At 37.7% G+C, this 19,826-nt stretch overlaps 1 protein-coding gene across 1 annotated transcript in view; it reads left to right on the forward strand.

Moving 5' to 3' along the window:
• The first annotated feature begins 3,514 nt into the window (after positions 1-3,514).
• Positions 3,515-19,826, forward strand: part of spata18 (spermatogenesis associated 18) — a 22,666-nt gene continuing 6,354 nt past the window's right edge. Inside the window, exons 1-9 of the mRNA XM_061978592.2 lie at positions 3,515-3,991; positions 10,013-10,118; positions 10,907-11,025; positions 13,883-13,989; positions 16,227-16,322; positions 16,408-16,524; positions 16,591-16,828; positions 16,930-17,088; positions 17,159-17,334. Coding sequence (XP_061834576.1) covers positions 3,911-3,991; positions 10,013-10,118; positions 10,907-11,025; positions 13,883-13,989; positions 16,227-16,322; positions 16,408-16,524; positions 16,591-16,828; positions 16,930-17,088; positions 17,159-17,334 — 1,199 coding nt within the window. The 5' untranslated portion in view covers positions 3,515-3,910. The remainder of the gene's footprint in view (positions 3,992-10,012; positions 10,119-10,906; positions 11,026-13,882; positions 13,990-16,226; positions 16,323-16,407; positions 16,525-16,590; positions 16,829-16,929; positions 17,089-17,158; positions 17,335-19,826) is intronic.

The following is a 19,826-nucleotide window of genomic DNA, read 5'->3' on the forward strand; positions in this document are numbered from 1 at the left end:
TTAGATATAAAGTTTATTGTGACTTTGCTCTTACTGTGTGGGTTAACAAAATAATAATAATAATAATGATAATAATAAGAAGAATAATGATAATGATAACAATAATAATAATTAAAGTGATAATAATAATAATAATGATTATTATTATTAATAATAATAATAATTTCAGCATTCTAGGGAAATAAGATGTAGGTTATCTGTTAGGAATATTACCATCTGTATTTAAACTTGATTCATGTTGATTATGCCTGCAGCACAATGCCAAAAAAAGAAAGGATACAGAAAAGGAAGGAGAAGGAGCGCCAGGAAGCAGCTAAGGGTAGCAGACCTCTTAATGCATGGCTAAAACCAAGTACTAGCATCATGGAAGCCCTGAATTTACATTGAGGAGCATATTTGGGTATGGGTGGCCTCCATTCTACAGCCCTCTACTGGCCCCTGGTCCATATTTTTGGGCCTGTACTGCGTTTCAGTTGTTTAGTCTGAGCATTAAGTGAGAAAGACCATAAGTTACAACTTGATGGTGTTTTCATCAAGTTAAGGGAAGAAGGACAGATTTTCTCATTGAATTTTTTTCCATTAGAGTATTTATTTTTGTATTTTTTTTCAAAGTTCATGTTGCACTGTTCAATGTTCAATATTAAAGTGCTTATCTTTAACAATAAATAGCCTAATAATAAACCAGTGTTTTGTTGCTTTTCATGTCTTCCAAGCCTATGATAATGTGAATTAACTCATTATGACAATAATTTGTTGACACAAAAGAAGTGGCAATCACTTTTACCTACAAAGGACACACAGCTAAGTAGTTAGCTTCCTATCAGCAAATTTAATTCTACATTAATTTCCATATTGTGCAAAGGACCAACAATTTTTTTCCTGCCCTTTTCTGACTTTGAGCCCCTGCCCCTCTATAATCATGTGCACGTCCCTGAGGACACATATAGTATATGACTTACCTGTGACCCGGGTGAGGATAAGCAGCAGTATAGAAAATGGATTATTGGATGAATATAATGTAGCAATATCAACAAAATGATAATATAATTCCCTTAGTCCAGGGGTGTCAAAATCATTTTCCTTGAGGGCCACATTGCAGTTTTGGCTGCCTCAGAGGGTCACTTTTAACAGTGAATAATATATGAATTTGCCTATGCATTTCATTATTATATATATTTTTTTACATACACAGTAAAACATTTCTGTATATTTTACAGTATAAAACTGGCAACTCGGTTCCCATAATTTTACTGTACATCCATCCTACCCCTGATGGAAAATATTAGAAGCCCTGAAAATGAAATAAAAATATACCTAAAATATAAACAATGTTCAGTTAGTTATTAAAAAATAAAACAATTCTAACAAATGAATTATTTTGATAAAATTACAACAACATATGAACACTGGTGAATGTATAACTGAACATTAACATTTTTGTACAGGCAGAATTTTTGACAGTTTATTCAGTCAAAAAAACGTATTATTATTTTTTAATTTAATTATTACATAGAAAAAAGTAACGGTAAATGTAGGAAAAAAGCAAAAAAAGAAAGAGAAAAGGCCAAATTGTTCTAACTAATAATTAATAATAATATATACTTAGTCACCTATAATACTAAGATGACACAAAGTTCTGTCATTTTATATATATATATATATATATATATATATATATATATATATATATATATATATATATATATATATATATATATATGTTTTTAGCTTTAAAAAAAAAAAAAAAAAATTCAAAAAGGCCCCCACATACTTGACTCTTTAGTATGCGGTCCTCTTGGTGGCAAAAAATTAGTCACCCCTGATCTAAGATATTAGACGCTCTGAAAATGAAATACAAATATACTTAAGAGTTCAGTTAGTTATTAAAAAATAAAATAATTCTAACAAATGAATTATTTTGATAAAATTACAACAACATATGAACACTGTTAAACATGTAACTGAACATTAACATTTTTGTACAGGCAGAATTTTTGACACCGGTCATTCAGTTAAACAACTGTATTATTATTATTTTTTGTTCAATTATTACATAGAAAAGAGTAAATGTAATAAAAAAAAAAAAAAATTGGCATGTAATGAGAAAAAGCCAAATTGTTCTAATAATTAACATAATGTAAATTATTTGAAATTTATTGGGAAACTCTAGCATTTGTAGTGCAACCTTGAGTTTATTAGAAAAATACATCAAATCTGGGGTTGTTGTTTTTTGGGGTTTTTTAACCTTTTTTTTTTTTTTTTTTAGACTTCCTTTTTATTGTCATTCAAGTATGAACTTTACAGTACAGATAAGAACGACATTTTGTTGCATTAGCGCGTTGTAGTGCAGGATAAAAGAGCAATAAGGTGCAGATATAAATAATTAGATTACTACAATACAAAGCTGACACAAAGTTCTGCCATTAAATATTTATATATCTGTTTTTAGCATTTTTTTAAAATGACAAAATTATAGATGTCCGATAATTTTGGCCGACAAATGCTTTAAAATGTACTATCAGAAAATAACGGTATGTTTTTTTTTTTTATTATCGGTATCGTTTTTTTATATATATTTTTATTCATTTTATTTTTGCATTATTAAATCAACATAAAAAAACACAAGATACACTTACAATTAGTACACCAACCCAAAAAACCACACTCCCCCATTCTCATTCATACTCATTCACACTCATTCACACAAAAGTGCTGTTTCTTTCTGTTGTTAATATTTCTGGTTCCTACATGATATATCAATACAGTCTGCAAGGGATACAGTCCGTAAGCACACATGATTGTGCGTGCTGCTGGTCCACTAATAGTACTAACCTTTAACAGTTAATTTTACTCATTTTCATTAATTACTAGTTTCTATGTAACTGTTTTTATATTGTTTTACTTTCTTTTTTATTCAAGAAAATGTTTTAAATTTTTTTGTTCTTATATATTATTTTATTAATTTAAAAAAAAATGACCTGATCTTCACCATACCTGGTTGTCCAAATTAGGCATAATCATGTGTAATTTTCCACGACTGTATATATTGGTATCCGTTGATATCGGTATCGGTAATTAAGAGTTGGACAATATCGGAATATCGGATATCGGCAAAAAAAACCCATTATCGGACATACCTAGTTTTTAGCATTTTTATTTTAAATGACAAAATATCCATATGGCCCCGCATACTTTGACTTTTCAGTACGCAGCCCTTAGTGGAAAAAGTTCGGACACCCCTAAACTAAAGTATCAAAAGTATCGACATTTTCATTGGAGGGTCGATATTACAACCAAAAGATCTGGCAATGGTGGTATTGACATTCCAGTATCGATCCGCACTAGCCAGTCACGCTAGCGCCAGCAGGTGTTGGTAATCTCCTGCAGTCCATCACTCCAGTAGTTTAGGGTCGTGTTTGTGCCAATAACACACAAAGATGAAGTCTTCGGCGTCATTTGACGGTATGACTTTATAACATGTTCATGTACGTCTGGGTGGACTTTATGCTAATTCCAATGCTAATTTCAATGCTAATTCCAATGCTAATTCCGATGCTAATCCCGATGCTAATCCCAATGCTAATTCCAATGCTAAATCCAATGTTAATTCCAATGCTAATTCCAATGCTAATTGTAAAGTAGCTAGCTATGGCTATAAAACACATCAGCAGCCACACAGGCTCAGGCTCTTTAATCCCGCTGCTGTGAAACAAAGGCCGCCAGCGTGACGTCGACATCACCTGCGTGGACAGTGGACACCTTTTTTTTATCCCCAACTTTGAACTCGCTGGACCCTACGAGCAACAGACGTCACTCATGTTGGTCTCCATGCGGATGTGTATGTAGGCGGGGACAAGGAGACCATTTCCCCCCTTTTTACGTGTTTTTTTAGTCCTTCACAAGCACAAACATGGCGCAGGCGTTAAACTTTCTGATGAGCAATTCCTGCGGTTTGCAGGACAAGCTGCAGAGTTGGCTGCTTGAGTACAATGTAAGTGTATATTCATAATTGCAATCGTTTTGGTTCTAGTTAGCATGCAAATATTACGACGGAAATGGCGGCAGCTTCACGATATATATGTCATGTTTACTTGTTGTAGTATGTCGTCACTATCATTTCTAATTCAATTTATTTGGAAAATAAACTGAACATATTACACTGTTTTAAACAAAGAGTTTGGTTGCCATGGAGCTAAGTCGCCTTGGTTACAGACCGACGTTTCCAAAGAGCTTTTACTGGTAAAGATGGTTCACCGCTCGTTACTTCCTGTTCGCACAAACCGTTTTGTTACTTTATTTTACAATATATCAGAGGTGGGTAGAGTAGCCAGAAATTGTACTCAAGTAAGAGTACTGTTACTTTAGAGATGTATTACTCAAGTAAAGTAAGGAGTAGTCACCCAAATATTTACTTGAGTAAAAGTAAAAAGTATGTTGTGAAAAAACTACTCAAGTACTGAGTAACTGATGAGTAACATACACACACATATCATATATATATATATATATATATATATATATATATATACATATATATATATATATATATATATATATATATATATATATATATATATACACACATATATATATACATATATATATATATATATATATATATATATATATATATATATACACACATTTATATATATACATACAGTATATAATTTATATTTATTTATTTTGCCGTTTTTGTTTACATGTTAAAGGTGTTTTAATGAATATACATGCATGTTTAACACATATAGATTCCTTTCTTTCATGAAGACAAGAATATAAGTTGGTGTATTACCTGATTCTGATGACTTGCATTGATTGGAATCAGACAGTAGTGCTGATACCGTCCACGTTTTCAAATGGAGGAGAAAAAAAGTTCCTCCTTTCTGTCTAATACCACATGAAAGTGGTTGGTTTTTGGCATCTCTTATTTGTCCAGCTTCCATATTCGTTTTTATACACTTTACAAGAAATACATTGGCGGCAAACTCCGTAGCTTGCTAGCTTGTTTACGCTGGCTTTCGGAGACTCTTGTTTTGAAAGCGCAGGCGCGATGGAGCGGCACTTTTATTGTGAAGACAGGAACTGTGCAGTCAGTCTTGATGCTTTTGACGGGATGTACGGTTGAAATAAAAAACGGTCTTTTTTCCTTCACACTTTTGATTGATTGATTGAAACTTTTATTAGTAGATTGCACAGTACAGTATATATTCCGTACAATTGACCACTAAATGGTAACACCCCGCAGTGGGAGAATGGCCGTGCGCGACCCGAGGGTCCCTGGTTCAATCCCCACCTAGTACCAACCTCGTCATGTCCGTTGTGTCCTGAGCAAGACACTTCACCCTTGCTCCTGATGGGTGCTGGTTAGCGCCTTGCATGGCAGCTCCCTCCATCAGTGTGTGAATGTGTGTGTGAATGGGTAAATGTGGAAGTAGTGTCAAAGCGCTTTGAGTACCTTGAAGGTAGAAAAGCGCTATACAAGTACAACCCATTTATCATTTATTACCCCAATAAGTTTTTCAACTTGTTTAAGTCAGGTCATGTGACCGCCTGGCTCTGTTTGATTGGTCCAACGTCACCAGTGACTGCATCTGATTGGTGGAACGGAGTGAACGTCACCAGTGACTGTATTTGTTGAAACGCAGGCACTATGAAGGTCTGTCTCACAGACCAAAACAAACAAAGCATGCATTAACAGATCGATAAAAATTAGTAGCGAGTAGCGAGCTGAATGTAGATAAAAGTAGCGGAGTAAAAGTAGCGTTTCTTCTCTATAAATATACTCAAGTAAAAGTAAAAGTATGTTGCATTAAAACTACTCTTAGAAGTACAATTTATCCCAAAAGTTACTCAAGTAGATGTAACGGAGTAAATGTAGCGCGTTACTACCCACCTCTGCAATATATGCACAGCATCGTGTTTGCACTCATTAGACAACTGTATGTAAATTATTTGAAATGTATTGGGCAACTCTAACATTTGTAGTGCAACCTTGAGTTTATTTGAAAAATACATCAAATCTGGGGTTTTTATTTTTTTTTAGACTTCCTTTTTATTGTCATTCAAATTTGAACTTTACAGTACAGATAAGAACGACATTTAGTTGCGTTAGCTCGTTGTAGTGCAGGATAAAAGTGCAATAAGGTGCAGATATAAATAATTAGATTACTGTAAATAGGGCTGGGCGATATGGCCTTTTTTTAATATCTTGATATTTTTAGGCCATATCGCGATACACGATATTAAGCCTTGAATGAACACTTGATACATATAATCACAGCAGTATGATGATTCTATGTGTCTACATTAAAACATTCTTGTTCATACTGCATTAATATATGCTCATTTTAAACTTTCATGCAGAGAGGGAAATCACGACTAAGTCAATTTACCAATATTGTATTTATTAAACAGTTATTAAGCAGTGCCACAAACATTCATGTCATTTCCAAAACAGAAAGTGCAAAATTGTCAGTCATTTTAAAACAAGCTATGAGTGCACTTTTGTGCATGATGTCTCTAAGATGACAAATCAAAACAACACTAAATTAAAGTGCACTTTTTGTACAGAACGCCACTACAATAGTTTAAAACAAATAAAGTGCACTTTTGTGCATGATGTCACACAAGATATTTCAATAACTGTCAAATACAAATGAGCTGCTTAATAGGAAATCAAATTGTGTACGTCCTTCGCTATGTGGTAGGTTCCTGGGGACGTTATCTTCTTCGGTTGTTGACTATTTTTTTCATACGGTGTTGATCTGGAAATGTTTGCCGTGGCATTTTGATGGTGTGGGCGTGTGGCACCGAACGGAGATGTTGACATGCGGAGTAAGCACTCTACATTCTCTAGCAGGTGACTTTTCAAATGATGCTACATATTAGCAGTAATGCTACTTTTTGTAGCAATGCTTTTTCCCCACACTTGACAAATTACGGTTGTCTGTTCGACATATTCCCACTTGAAGCCAAACCACTGCAGGACGATGTACTCCGTGCTGTTTTTCTTGGGAATTAATTCTTCCTTCATTTGTTACCAGATTCACACCTTCTTTCTCTCGTATTACCACTCGCACCACAGCTAACTTTAGCCATGCTGCTACCTCTCTGCTGCGCGATGGCGTATACGTATGTGACGTATGACGTGACAGTGGGAAGAGCCTGCAGTGTAATGTCCGCAGCTAAAAGCAACTGTGTGAGAACGTATACTCGAATATCACGATATAGTCATTTTCTATATCGCACAGAGACAAACCCGCGATATATCGCGTATATCGATATATCGCCCAGCCCTAACTGTAAATATATTGCACTTTTGCATATGCATCCACGTTTGGCCCACAGTTTGGCTTTTATTGGTGCCCAATAAGGCGGCAACAGCTAAATCGATCTTAAAAAAAAAAGCTTTGATTTATATTCTGTTACTTAGATCAGTTTTTTTCAACCACTGTTGTATCTGAGATACAATCTGGTGTGCCGTGGGAGATGATCTAATTTCACCTATTTGGGTTAAAAATATTTTTTGCAAACCAGTAATTATAATCCGTAAATAATGTGCCATTGTTGAGTGTCTGCACTGTCTGGAGAGCAGCAGATTAACCGTGTAGTACTATTCCATATCAGTAGGTGGCAGCCAGTAGCGGTAGCTAATTGCTTTGTAGATGTCGGAAACAGCGGGAGGAAGAGTGCAGGTAAAAAGTTATCTAATGCTTAAACCAAAAATAAACAAAAGGTGAGTGCCCCTAAGAAAAGGCATTGAATCTTACGGAAGGCTATGCAGAACGAAACTAAAACTGAACTGGCTACAAAGTAAACAAAAACAGAATGCTGGACGACAGCAAAGACTTACTGTGGAGCAGAGACGGCGTCCACAATGTACATCCGAACATGGCATGACAATCAACAATGTCCCCACAAAGAAGGATACAAACAACTGAAATATTCTTGATTGCTAAAACAAAGCAGGTGTGGGGAAGGAAGGAAGACATGAAACTGCTACAGGAAAATACCAAATAAAGAGAAAAAGCCACCAAAATAGGAGCACAAGACAAGAACTAAAACACTACACACAGAAAAACAGCAAAAAATTCAAAATAAGTCACAGCATGATGTGACAGGTCGTGACAGTACACTTACTTTGAGACAAGAGCTATAGTGATGCATGGTTGGTTTTGGTTTAAAGTCATATCCAACAATTGCGACGACTTTTTACTGTCAATATCGGCTGCTGAGTTTCATTTTTTAATGATTTCTGCTGGTGGTGTGCCTCTGCATTTTTTCAATGAAAAAAATGTGCCTTGGCTCAAAAAAGGTTGAAAAACACTGGCTTAGATTAATAGTTTAATATCTATTCAAATTAGAAAATCCATACTGCATGTAGTCTCCAGGTTGGGGAGGAGATCTTGCCCCAAGTGGAGGAGTTCAAATACTTCAGAGTCTTGTTCACGAGTGAGGGAAGAGTGGATCGTGAGATCGACAGGCGGATCGGTGCGGCGTCTTCAGTAATGCGGATGCTGTATCGATCCGTTGTGGCTAAGAAGGAGCTGAGCCGGAAGGCAAGGCTCTCAATTTACCGGTCGATCTACGTTCCCATCCTCACCTATGGTCATGAGATTTGGGTTATGACCGAAAGGACAAGATCACGGGTACAAGCGGCAAGAATGAGTTTCCTCCGCCGGGTGGCAGGTCTCTCCTTTAGAGATAGGGTGAGAATCTCTGTCATCCGGGAGGAGCTCAGAGTAAAGCCGCTGCTCCTCCACATCGAGAGGAGCCAGATGAGGTGGTTCGGGCATCTGCTCAGGATGCCACCCGAATGCCTCCCTAGGGAGGTGTTTAGGGCACGTCCGACCTGCAGGAGGCCACGGGGAAGACCCAGGACACGTTGGGAAGACTATGTCTCCCGGCTGGCCTGGGAACGCCTCGGGATCCTCCGGGAGGAGCTGGACGAAGTGGCTGGGGAGAGGGAAGTCTGGTCTTCTCTGCTTAGGCTGCTGTCCCCGCGACCCGACCTCGGATAAGCGGAAGAAAATGGATGGATGGATGGCATACTGCATGTAGTGTTCGGAACTTTAAGTTTAGGTACATAATTTTCGCCAGCCTTACAGTATATTGAAAACAAATGTAATATGTTAGTGCACTTTAATTTAGTGTTGTTTTGAAATGTCATCTTAGTGACATCATGCACAAAAGTGCACTAATAGCTTGTTTTAAAATGTCTCTGACAATCTTGCACTTTCTGTTTTGGAAATGACATGAATGTTTGTGCCACTGCTTAACAACTGTTTAATAAATACAGTTTTGCTAAATTTACTTAGTTGTGATTTCCCTCTCTGCATGAAAGTTTAAAATTAGCATTTATTAATGCAGTATGAACAAGAATGTTTTAATGTAGACACATAGAATCATCATACTGCTGTGATTATATGCATCAAGTATTAATTCAAGACTAAGGCAAAATATCGAGAGATATATATAGTGTATCGTGACATGGCCTAAAAATATCGAGATATTAATAAAAGGCCATGCCCAGCCCTAATTTAAAGTAATACAACCTTTTAAATTATGGAAATGGGTGTGAAAACACTTACTTTTTCAGAATGCTCAAAATGGAAGGAATGTGTGTTTAATTTTAGTGTTCAATCAATCAATGTTTATTTATATAGCCCTAAATCACAAGTGCCTCAAAGGACTGCACAAGTCACAACGACATTCTTGGTTAAGAGCCCACATTAAGTTATTTTGAATTGAACTCTACCTCCTGTTATTCCAATTTAAATTCAACATGTGAGGTGGAGCCAGTTACATTAAAATGTCAATTCTTCAAATTGATTTAATTAAAATTTCTAAATTCGGTTATTCTCCCAAGCTTGGTGTTGGCAGAGGTGAAGACGATCATGCAATACCAGCTTTATTTATGAAGCACCTAACAAGAACGTTTGAAAACAAAGTACTGCACATCAGAGATCAACACAAATAAACACGTGCTGTGTGTTTTGTGGTCCTCAAGATGATTTCCTGTGACGAGAACATGAACAGGTGTTGTGAGACGATCGAGTTCACGGCCAAAATCCAAGGAGAGCTCTTTTCCATCCTGAACTCAATAGCTGCTGAAGGTAAACATTCTCACATGTATGAAGCTGCTTTTAAAGTGCATAAGAAAGTTTTTTTTAAACATGACCTACGACTAGGGATGTAACGACATTAAAATTTCATATTACGATTATTATCCACATTGTGGAATGTGCTCAAAAAGTACATATACACACATGGACATTTTTAACTAAAATAGACTTACTGTTAAAAAAAAAAGCCATTCTTTTGCTTGGTTTATATTTCTTATGCTTCACTGATAGTGTTTTATATGTTTAATAGGTAAGCGTTTATGGGTTCTAAAAATTGTTTTATACTGCAGCACTACAGTATGTAATAAATAAAATCTATTATTTATCTATTATTGTCTATTATTATTTATTGTCCTCTGTTCAGCAGTCCTTCAACGCACCATAAAAACATCTCCATTTCGTCATTTCTTCAAGTATATAACGATCACTCTGTAAAAAGGGAGCACAGCTTGTAGGTTCAATGTGAACAATTGAATATCTTAGTTGCTCATACAGCAATGTGTTTTTACAAGTTCAGATTGGGGTATGTTATTTCGTAATGGGTAAAGACAAAAATGTCTCTTTTCATGTTAGCATTTAAGCTAGCGAGCTGGGGCCCGTCAGTCCGTGGGTTTATCAAAGTGCAGTTATCAATCACATATTTTCGATCATTTTAATTTAAAACAGTAATACTAACCGTCAGGGGTTTTACCGTGGTTATGATTACTACCGTTTGTCGTTACGTCCCTACTTGTGACTAACTTTAACCTGTGAATATGGCATACATTCTCCTATCTTAGGTAAACACACAGATGGGGTGTCCGCCATCAAAACACACTTGCTGCCGTGCCTAGGAAATTGTTTCTCAACATTAAGGTCGCCTGTCGCCAGCATTGACGCCACTTCAAGTCTCTCGCAGGTGACCTCACTTCTTATATATAGTAAAACCCTTTTTTCCGTGGGCGTTACGTTCCCAATGGCAAATGAACCGCCCGCAATTGAGATGCACACAAAAACGTCTATTTTTGACATTTTAATAAAGCCTGGGTTGTGCTAATCAGGCAAACACCTGCTTGCTTAAGGTTGACTTTTCTGATTTTGGATCAACATTTGCAATAAAAGGGTAAGTGTAGGCCTGATCCTATAACAAATTTTGCTTGATAATATATTGACCTACAATATTGTCATTCTTTTTATGAGAGTAAATTAACCATTGATGTAATGATAATAATAATAATGCATGTATGTTTTTTCTAATGCAATAAACTTCAATTTCTTAATATTTTTAAAAATTGTATTTGGAATGATAACGTTTAAATCTCCAAGTTAAATAAAACAAACAAATAAAAATAAAATGTACAAACCCCGTTTCCATATGAGTTGGGAAATTGTGTTAGATGTAAATATAAACGGAATACAATGATTTGCAAATCCTTTTCAACCCATATTCAGTTGAATATGCTACAAAGACAACATATTTGATGTTCAAACTGATAAACATTTTTTTTTTTGCAAATAATCATAAACTTTAGAATTTGATGCCAGCAACACATGACATAAGTTGGGAAAGGTGGCAATAAATACTGATAAAGTTGAGGAATGCTCATCAAACACTTATTTGGAACATCCCACAGGTGAATAGGCAAATTGGGAACAAGTGGGTGCCATGATTGGGTATAAAAGTAGATTCCATGAAATGCTCAGTCATTCACAAACAAGGATGGGGCGAGGGTCACCACTTTGTCAACAAATGCGTGAGCAAATTGTTGAACAGTTTAAGAAAAAACTTTCTCAACCAGCTATTGCAGGGAATTTAGGGATTTCACCATCTACGGTCCGTAAAATCATCAAAGGGTTCAGAGAATCTGGAGAAATCACTGCACGTAACCAGCTAAGCCTGTGACCTTCGATCCCTCAAGCTGTACTGCATCAACAAGCGACATCAGTGTGTAAAGGATATCACCACATGGGCTCAGGAACACTTCAGAAACCCACTGTCAGTAACTACAGTTGGTCGCTACATCTGTAAGTGCAAGTTAAAACTCTCCTATGCAAGGCGAAAACCGTTTATCAACAACACCCAGAAACGCCGTCGACTACGCTGGGCCTGAGCTCATCTAAGATGGACTGATACAAAGTGGAAAAGTGTTCTGTGGTCTGACGAGTCCACATTTCAAATTGTTTTTGGAAACTGTGGACGTCGTGTCCTCCGGACCAAAAAGGAAAAGAACCATTCGGATTGTTATAGGCGCAATGTTGAAAAGCCAGCATGTGTGATGGTATGGGGGTGTATTAGTGCCCAAGACATGGGTAACTTACACATCTGTGAAGGCGCCATTAATGCTGAAAGGTACATACAGGTTTTAGAGCAACATATGTTGCCATCCAAGCAACGCTACCATGGACGCCCCTGCTTATTTCAGCAAGACAATGCCAAGCCACGTGTTACATCAATGTGGCTTCATAGTAAAAGAGTGCGGGTACTAGACTGGCCTGCCTGTAGTCCAGACCTGTCTCCCATTGAAAATGTGTGGAGCATTATGAAGCGTAAAATACCACAACGGAGACCCCCGGACTGTTGAACAACTTAAGCTGTACATCAAGCAAGAATGGGAAAGAATTCCACCTGAGAAGCTTAAAAAATGTGTCTCCTCAGTTCCCAAACGTTTACTGAGTGTTGTTAAAAGGAAAGGCCATGTAACACAGTGGTGAGCATGCCCTTTCCCAACTACTTTGGCACGTGTTGCAGCCATGAAATTCTAAGTTAATTATTTGCAAAAAAAAAAAAAAAGTTTGTGTTTGATCATCAAATATCTTGTCTTTGTAGTGCATTCAATTGAATATGGGTTGAAAAGGATTTGCAAATCATTGTATTCCGCTTATATTTACATCTAACACAATTTCCCAACTCATATGGAAACGGGGTTTGTACTTTGTCTGTTAGCAAAATTTGGCACTCGAGTTCAATCACAACCAAAAGCAATAAAATATGTTAAGAGGGTTGGGAGGGCCTGAAATATACAAAACTAAAACAATAAATAAAATAGCTAAATAAAGTATTGATAAATAAAGTAGCACTTAAATTTTGAACATGTAGGCAGAAGTAGAGTTACTTAAGTGAAAATCAAGTTAGGACCTTCTTAAACAAAACTGCAGAGTAACAATAAAAACACCACAGAATAAGCAGTTGTATTAACAGGTCATGTGCAAAAAACCTTAGTCTGGCAGAGTCAGCATAAGGAACAGCGACATGACAAGACAAATATCTGTCAAACATTTGCAGCGTTTTTCGAAATGCTAGTTTTATAACAGTGTAAAATGACAGCATGTCTTTGGCAATGTATTTAACCACACTTTCTGTGAGCGCACGCCATTTTGAACTGTTTTGTTTACACTGACCTGACTTGTTCACCAAACGTGAAGTGAGTGTAGACTGTCGGGTGTTGTGTTTCATATGGGCCTGCATGTTTGTTGCATTGGCGCACATTCGGCAAACTGACTCCTTAGTGTTGATAGGCTCATCTTGTTCCAAAGTTTTAAACTGAAATATTCTGACACATGTGCGGTGGAATTTGGTTTTGTGGTAATTTTGTCCACTCGGTCCTCCCGAATGTTGGACAAATGAAAGCATGTTTTGATAAAAAATCCGCAAATTTTGTGGGGTTGCGAATGCTAAATATGCAGGGATCCACTGTGTGGCAACTAGGATGTTCAAGACCAGATAATCCTGTCCTGCAGTCAATTGTTATTGTTTGGTTGTGTGTATCCTCAATCAGGAATTGGCGGAAAAGGACCGTAAGATGCTGGAGCTGGCCAGCTGCAACAAGTGGTTGGAGTCGCAGCTGTGCGCCACTCAGAGGCAGCTGGACTTGGTCAAGGCAGAGTGAGTCTGTGGCGCAAAAGACACACAACAGTAAATAAACGTTTGTTTCAGTAAAAAACATGGAAGACAAAAGTCTATGCCAGGGCTGTCCAAAGTGCGACACGCATTTTATTTTTTAATGGCCCGCGGTACAATTTCCCTTGTGGATCAATAAAGTTTGTCAAAGTACATACTAAAAATACTATTACTTGAGAAAAACATAAAACTTGGAATAAAAAAGCAAACCGGTGTAATAGATAATAGTGGCTTACCGGTATTACTATTCTGCTTTACATAACCGCACCTTTCATTGCTTATAGTGTATATTTAAGTTGTATTTACTTATAATTAATTTTATTTTTCAGTGGCCCCATTGCTGTATTTATCACTTTTGTATTGTTGGTATTATCTATTACATTTTTTTTATGATTTCTTATTTTTTTTGTGCCCTTGAGTGTTTGTTATACTTTCCTTTTATAATTGAGCTACTGTGTCAAACTATTTTCTTTGGGATCAATAACATTTGTCTATCAAGACAAAGTTTAAAGGGGACCTATTATGCAAAACAAGTTTTCTTATCTATTGCTGCCTGTTTTTGTGTATTTGGGATTTGCACAAGTCCTGAAAATGTGAAGTCAAACCGTGTAGGCATTGTTGAGATATTTATAAAACAATCTTGCCTTGCTTCATACGTAAACGAGCCTTTTGGAATTGGCCCAATTTTATCGTGTTTTGCAGGTGTGACATCAGCGGATATCTCCATATATGGTAGACATTTAGCTGAAGAGCTTTGCGCTGTAGTCAATACGCTCATTTTTTCTCTATCTTCTTCTTGTGGGGCAGACTGGCTCGTGCATGCACATGCATCCTCCACTGTTGCCATTTCTGTTAAAGTAGCATATAGTTCTAACTTATATCTGTCAGTATGGACACGCTAAAAACTACAAGATGGCTGACGGGAAGAAGACGCCGTCGAAGTGGAGGCACGTAAGTAAGTACATTCTGAAGAGACGGTCAGAAAGCGGCTTGAAAATGGTCTAATACAGTGTTTTTCAACCTTTTTTGAGCCAAGGCACATTTTTTTCCATTGAAAAAATGCGGAGGCACACCACCAGCAGAAATCATAAAAAAATTAAACTCAGTTGACAGTAAAAAGTCGTTGTCGCAATTGTTGTATATGACTTTAAAGCATAACCAAGCATGCATCACTATAGCTCTTGTCTCAAAGTAGGTGTACTGTCACCACCTGTCACATCACACTCTGACTTATTTTGAGTTTTTTGCTGTTTTACTGTGTGTAGTGTTTTAGTTCTTGTCTTGCGCTCCTATTTTGGTGGCTTTTCCTGTTTTGTTGGTGTTTTCCTGTAGCAGTTTCATGTGTTCCTTTGAGCGCTATTTCCCGCATCTGCTTTATTTTAGCAATCAAGAATATTTAAGTTGTTGCTATCCTTCTTTGTGGGGACATTGTTGATTGTCATGTCATATACGGATGTACATTTTGGACGCCGTCTTTGCTCCACTGTAAGTCTTTGCTGTCGTCCAGCATTCTGTTTTTGTTTACTTTGTAGCCAGTTCAGTTTTAGTTTCATTCTGCATAGCCTTCCCTAAGCTTCAATGCCTTTTCTTAGGGGCACTCACTTTTTGTTTATTTTTGGTTGAAGCATTAGATACCTTTTTACCTGCACACTGTCTCCCGAGACAGCACTCAACAACAACACGTTATTTGCAGACTATAATTACGGGTTTGCAAAAAATATTTTTACCCCAAATAGGGGAAATTACATAATCTCCCACGGCACACCAGACTGTATCTCACGGCACACTAGTGTGCCGCGGCACAGTGGTTGAAAAACACTGGTCTAATACATAATATATGCAACATTATGAACAAGGAACCACCATTATATGTTATGTAGACCACAAGGAAGGGTTTTACATGTTGGAAAAAAATCATATGATCCCTTTTAAATGTTGAGAAACATCTGTTTTGATAATGAAAACTATTAAAATGGTGTCCACATCCTTTTCTTTTTTTTTCAGTTTGCGGTTTCAGTAAAAAATATTTTGGACAACCCTGGTGTAGGCCTTTTTGAAAATTTTCCATGAAGAATAGAAAAAAAGGGTCACGTCGATTTTTTTTTCCCCAACATCCTTCATTGTCCCACAAGTTTAAAAATAAGTGAACCCCAAGAAAGCGGTTGATGCCACCTGCAGCTTTTATCTATTTAAGAACTTTCTTACCTTGTTTTACTCACTAGGCTGGATGATGCTCATCGGGACCTGGACAAGGCAAAGAGCAAAACGGTGACCACCATGCTGGCCACTGAGGATGAACTACTGAAGCTGAAAGAGGAGTAACTGAACTACACACAAACACTTCACACACACACTTGACGATATTCACGTATGAAATTAATATCATCCATGTTTGTTTGTCAGTTTGAGATTCGCACACTCCCAGATAGACCTTTATAAGAATAAGCAGGTACCCTATCATGATTACGACCGGCAGGCCTCCATGTTGAGGAATGAGGTGTCCTACCTAAACAACAACAGGTACCTCTGAACGACAACCTGAAGCTACAATCTCCAGTACATGCAACAAGTTCTTCTTTGTCCTAGGTTGATGAGAAACAGTACTATTAACGCCTTATCCAGCCACCGGCGCTCCTCCAGCCCCCTCAGGTTCGAGGTGGTCCCCCGAGCCCAGCTCACTAGCTCTAGCTCCTCCCGTCTGCTGCGCGTGGTGTCGCGCTTCAACGATCTGTACGCTGCGGAGCGCAAGGAGGCGGAGTCACAGCTTCAGAATTACATCAGCAACTCAGACACAGTCCAGAGGATCATCTTCATCGCCGTGGTGGTAAGGCTTACTGTTGGCGGAGGTGAACATGAGTACAAGTGTTTGTGCTGCCATTGTGGGGTTGTGTGTTTAATCCCCCTTCTTATGTTGTCATGTCTCAGGAGTCCTTCAAGACTGCTAAACTAGCTTACCGTCTCTTAAAGCTGCGCACTCGCAAAACTTTGGCCGCAATTCACCCTGGGCCAGAGAGTCTGGAGGATACCATCTTGGAGTACATGGTCAAAAACCAGGACCTCCATGATGTGCAGTCCAGCGCAGATGTAGGAAGGAACACAAACATGTTAGTTTAATTCCGTGTGAGTGTGTGAGACTTTGTGTTGGTGTGTACAGGATGTCGTCAGTGCCATGAAACTAAATCCTTGCATCGCCTGCATCTCAAAAGTCAACTTTGATCTCATCAGACCCTTAATTATAGAGACATGCAAGCTGGCCTTCACCATGCAGACATTAGACCCGCCCCTTGACTTGGCCTTCGCCAGTGATGGAGAACATTTCATCGGTGACAAGTACGGCACGTGTGTGTGTGTGTATGCACACACACACACACATATACATACACACACATGTCTGTATGTATACGTGTGTATATACCAGGGGTCGGGAACCTTTTTGGCTGAGAGAGCCATGAAAGCCAAATATTTTAAAATGTATTTCCATGAGAGTCATATAATATTTTTTAACACTGAATACAACTAAATGCGTGCATTTTTAAGTAAGACCAACATTTTTAGAGTATAATAAGTCTCTTTCTTTTTAATAACATTGTTATTCTGAAGCTAACCAATAACAAATAAAATACTTCTTACCATTAACTTCTTGAACAGGTGCGGTAGAAAACAGATGGATGGATTAAAATGCATGAGAATGTTTTATATTTTGAACGTTATTTTTAACACTGATTACCACCGGAATTATTCCTTACTTATGTTAAGCAATGTCAGCTAAGGTTTATCTGAGAGCCAGATGCAGTCATCAAAAGAGCCACATCTGGCTCGAGAGCCATAGGTTCCCTACCCCTGGTATATACTGTGTGTATGCGTGTGTATATACTGTATATGTGTGTGTATATATATATATATGTATGAATGTGTGTATGAATATGTATATATGTATGTGTATGAATGTGTGTGTATGAATTTGTATATGTACTGTCCCTACATGAGTATATATGTAATACATAAGTTAAAGCCAGCGTTAGAATATTTTTCATCTGTAGTTAAAAATGTTATCATTTTATAAAAGTATTTTACTAGTACAGCAATCCCTTGTTTATCACTGTTAATTGGTTTCGGGCCTGACTGTGGGAAGTGAATTTCAGCGCAGTAGGAATAATTGAATATGAATTTGATATTTTCATAGCTCGGGCATAAAAGAAAACTTTTTACAGTCTTCTGAATAGGTTTTCAACATTATGAGAGCCCTCTAGAAATGAAATAACATCTTTTAGTCACTTTTAGTAATGCTGCTTGAGGTTGAGCAAATCGGTGGCCACGATACAGAACAGCACGCTCTAATTTTGTTTAGTCTCAACTAGTGGCCATTACTGCGATATTGTCGTCCCTCTCCACATCAGGCTTCGCTTTGTGTGTTTGTGTGTGCGTTTGTATATGTATAGGCATATATGTGTGTGTATGTGTATATGTATGTACAAACCCCGTTTCCATATGAGTTGGGAAATTGTGTTAGATGTAAATATAAACGGAATATAAGGATTTGCGAATCCTTTTCAACCCATATTCAATTGAATGCACTACAAAGACAAGATATTTGATGTTCAAACTCATAAACTTTTTTTTTTTTTTTGCAAATAATAATTAACTTAGAATTTCATGGTTGCAACACGTGCCAAAGTAGTTGGGAAAGGGCATGTTTACCACTGTGTTACATGGCCTTTCCTTTTAAGAACACTCAGTAAACGTTTGGGAACTGAGGAGACACATTTTTTAAGCTTCTCAGGTGGAATTCTTTCCCATTCTTGCTTGATGTACAGCTTAAGTTGTTCAACAGTCCGGGGGTCTCTGTTGTGGTATTTTAGGCTTCATAATGCGCCACACATTTTCGATGGGAGACAGGTCTGGACTACAGGCAGGCCAGTCTAGTACCCGCACTCTTTTACTATGAAGCCACGTTGATGTAACACGTGGCTTGGCATTGTCTTGCTGAAATAAGCAGGGGCGTCCATGGTAGCGTTGCTTGGATGGCAACATATGTTGCTCCAAAACCTGTATGTACCTTTCAACATTAATGGCGCCTTCACAGATGTGTAAGTTACCCATGTCTTGGGCACTAATAAACCCCATACCATCACAGATGCTGACTTTTCAACTTTGCGCCCTTAACAATCCGGATGGATCTTTTTCTCTTTGTTCCCGAGGACACGACGTCCACAGTTTCCAAAAACAATTTGAAATGTGGACTCGTCAGACCACAGAACACTTTTCCACTTTGTATCAGTCCATCTTAGATAAGCTCAGGCCCAGCGAAGCCGACGGCGTTTCTGGGTGTTGTTGATAAACGGTTTTCGCCTTGCATAGGAGAGTTTTAACTTGCACTTACAGATGTAGCGACCAACTGTCGTTACTGACAGTGGATTTTTGAAGTGTTCCTGAGTCCATGTGGTGATATCCTTTACACACTGATGTCGCTTGTTGATGCAGTACAGCCTGAGGGATCGAAGGTCACGGGCTTAGCTGCTCACGTGCAGTGATTTCTCCAGATTCTCTGAACCCTTTGATGATATTACGGACCGTAGATGGTAAAATCCCTAAATTCCTTGCAATAGCTGGTTGAGAAAGTTTTTTCTTAAACTGTTCAACAATTTGCTCACACACTTGTTGACAAAGGGGTGACCCTCGCCCCATCCTTGTTTGTGAATGACTGAGCATTTCATGGAATCTACTTTTATACCCAATCATGGCACCCACCTGTTCCCAATTTGCCTGTTCACCTGTGGGATGTTCCAAAAAAGTGTTTGATGAGCATTCCTCAACTTTATCAG

The sequence above is a fragment of the Nerophis lumbriciformis genome, linkage group LG18, assembly GCF_033978685.3.
Source record: "Nerophis lumbriciformis linkage group LG18, RoL_Nlum_v2.1, whole genome shotgun sequence".
NCBI lineage: Eukaryota > Metazoa > Chordata > Actinopteri > Syngnathiformes > Syngnathidae > Nerophis > Nerophis lumbriciformis.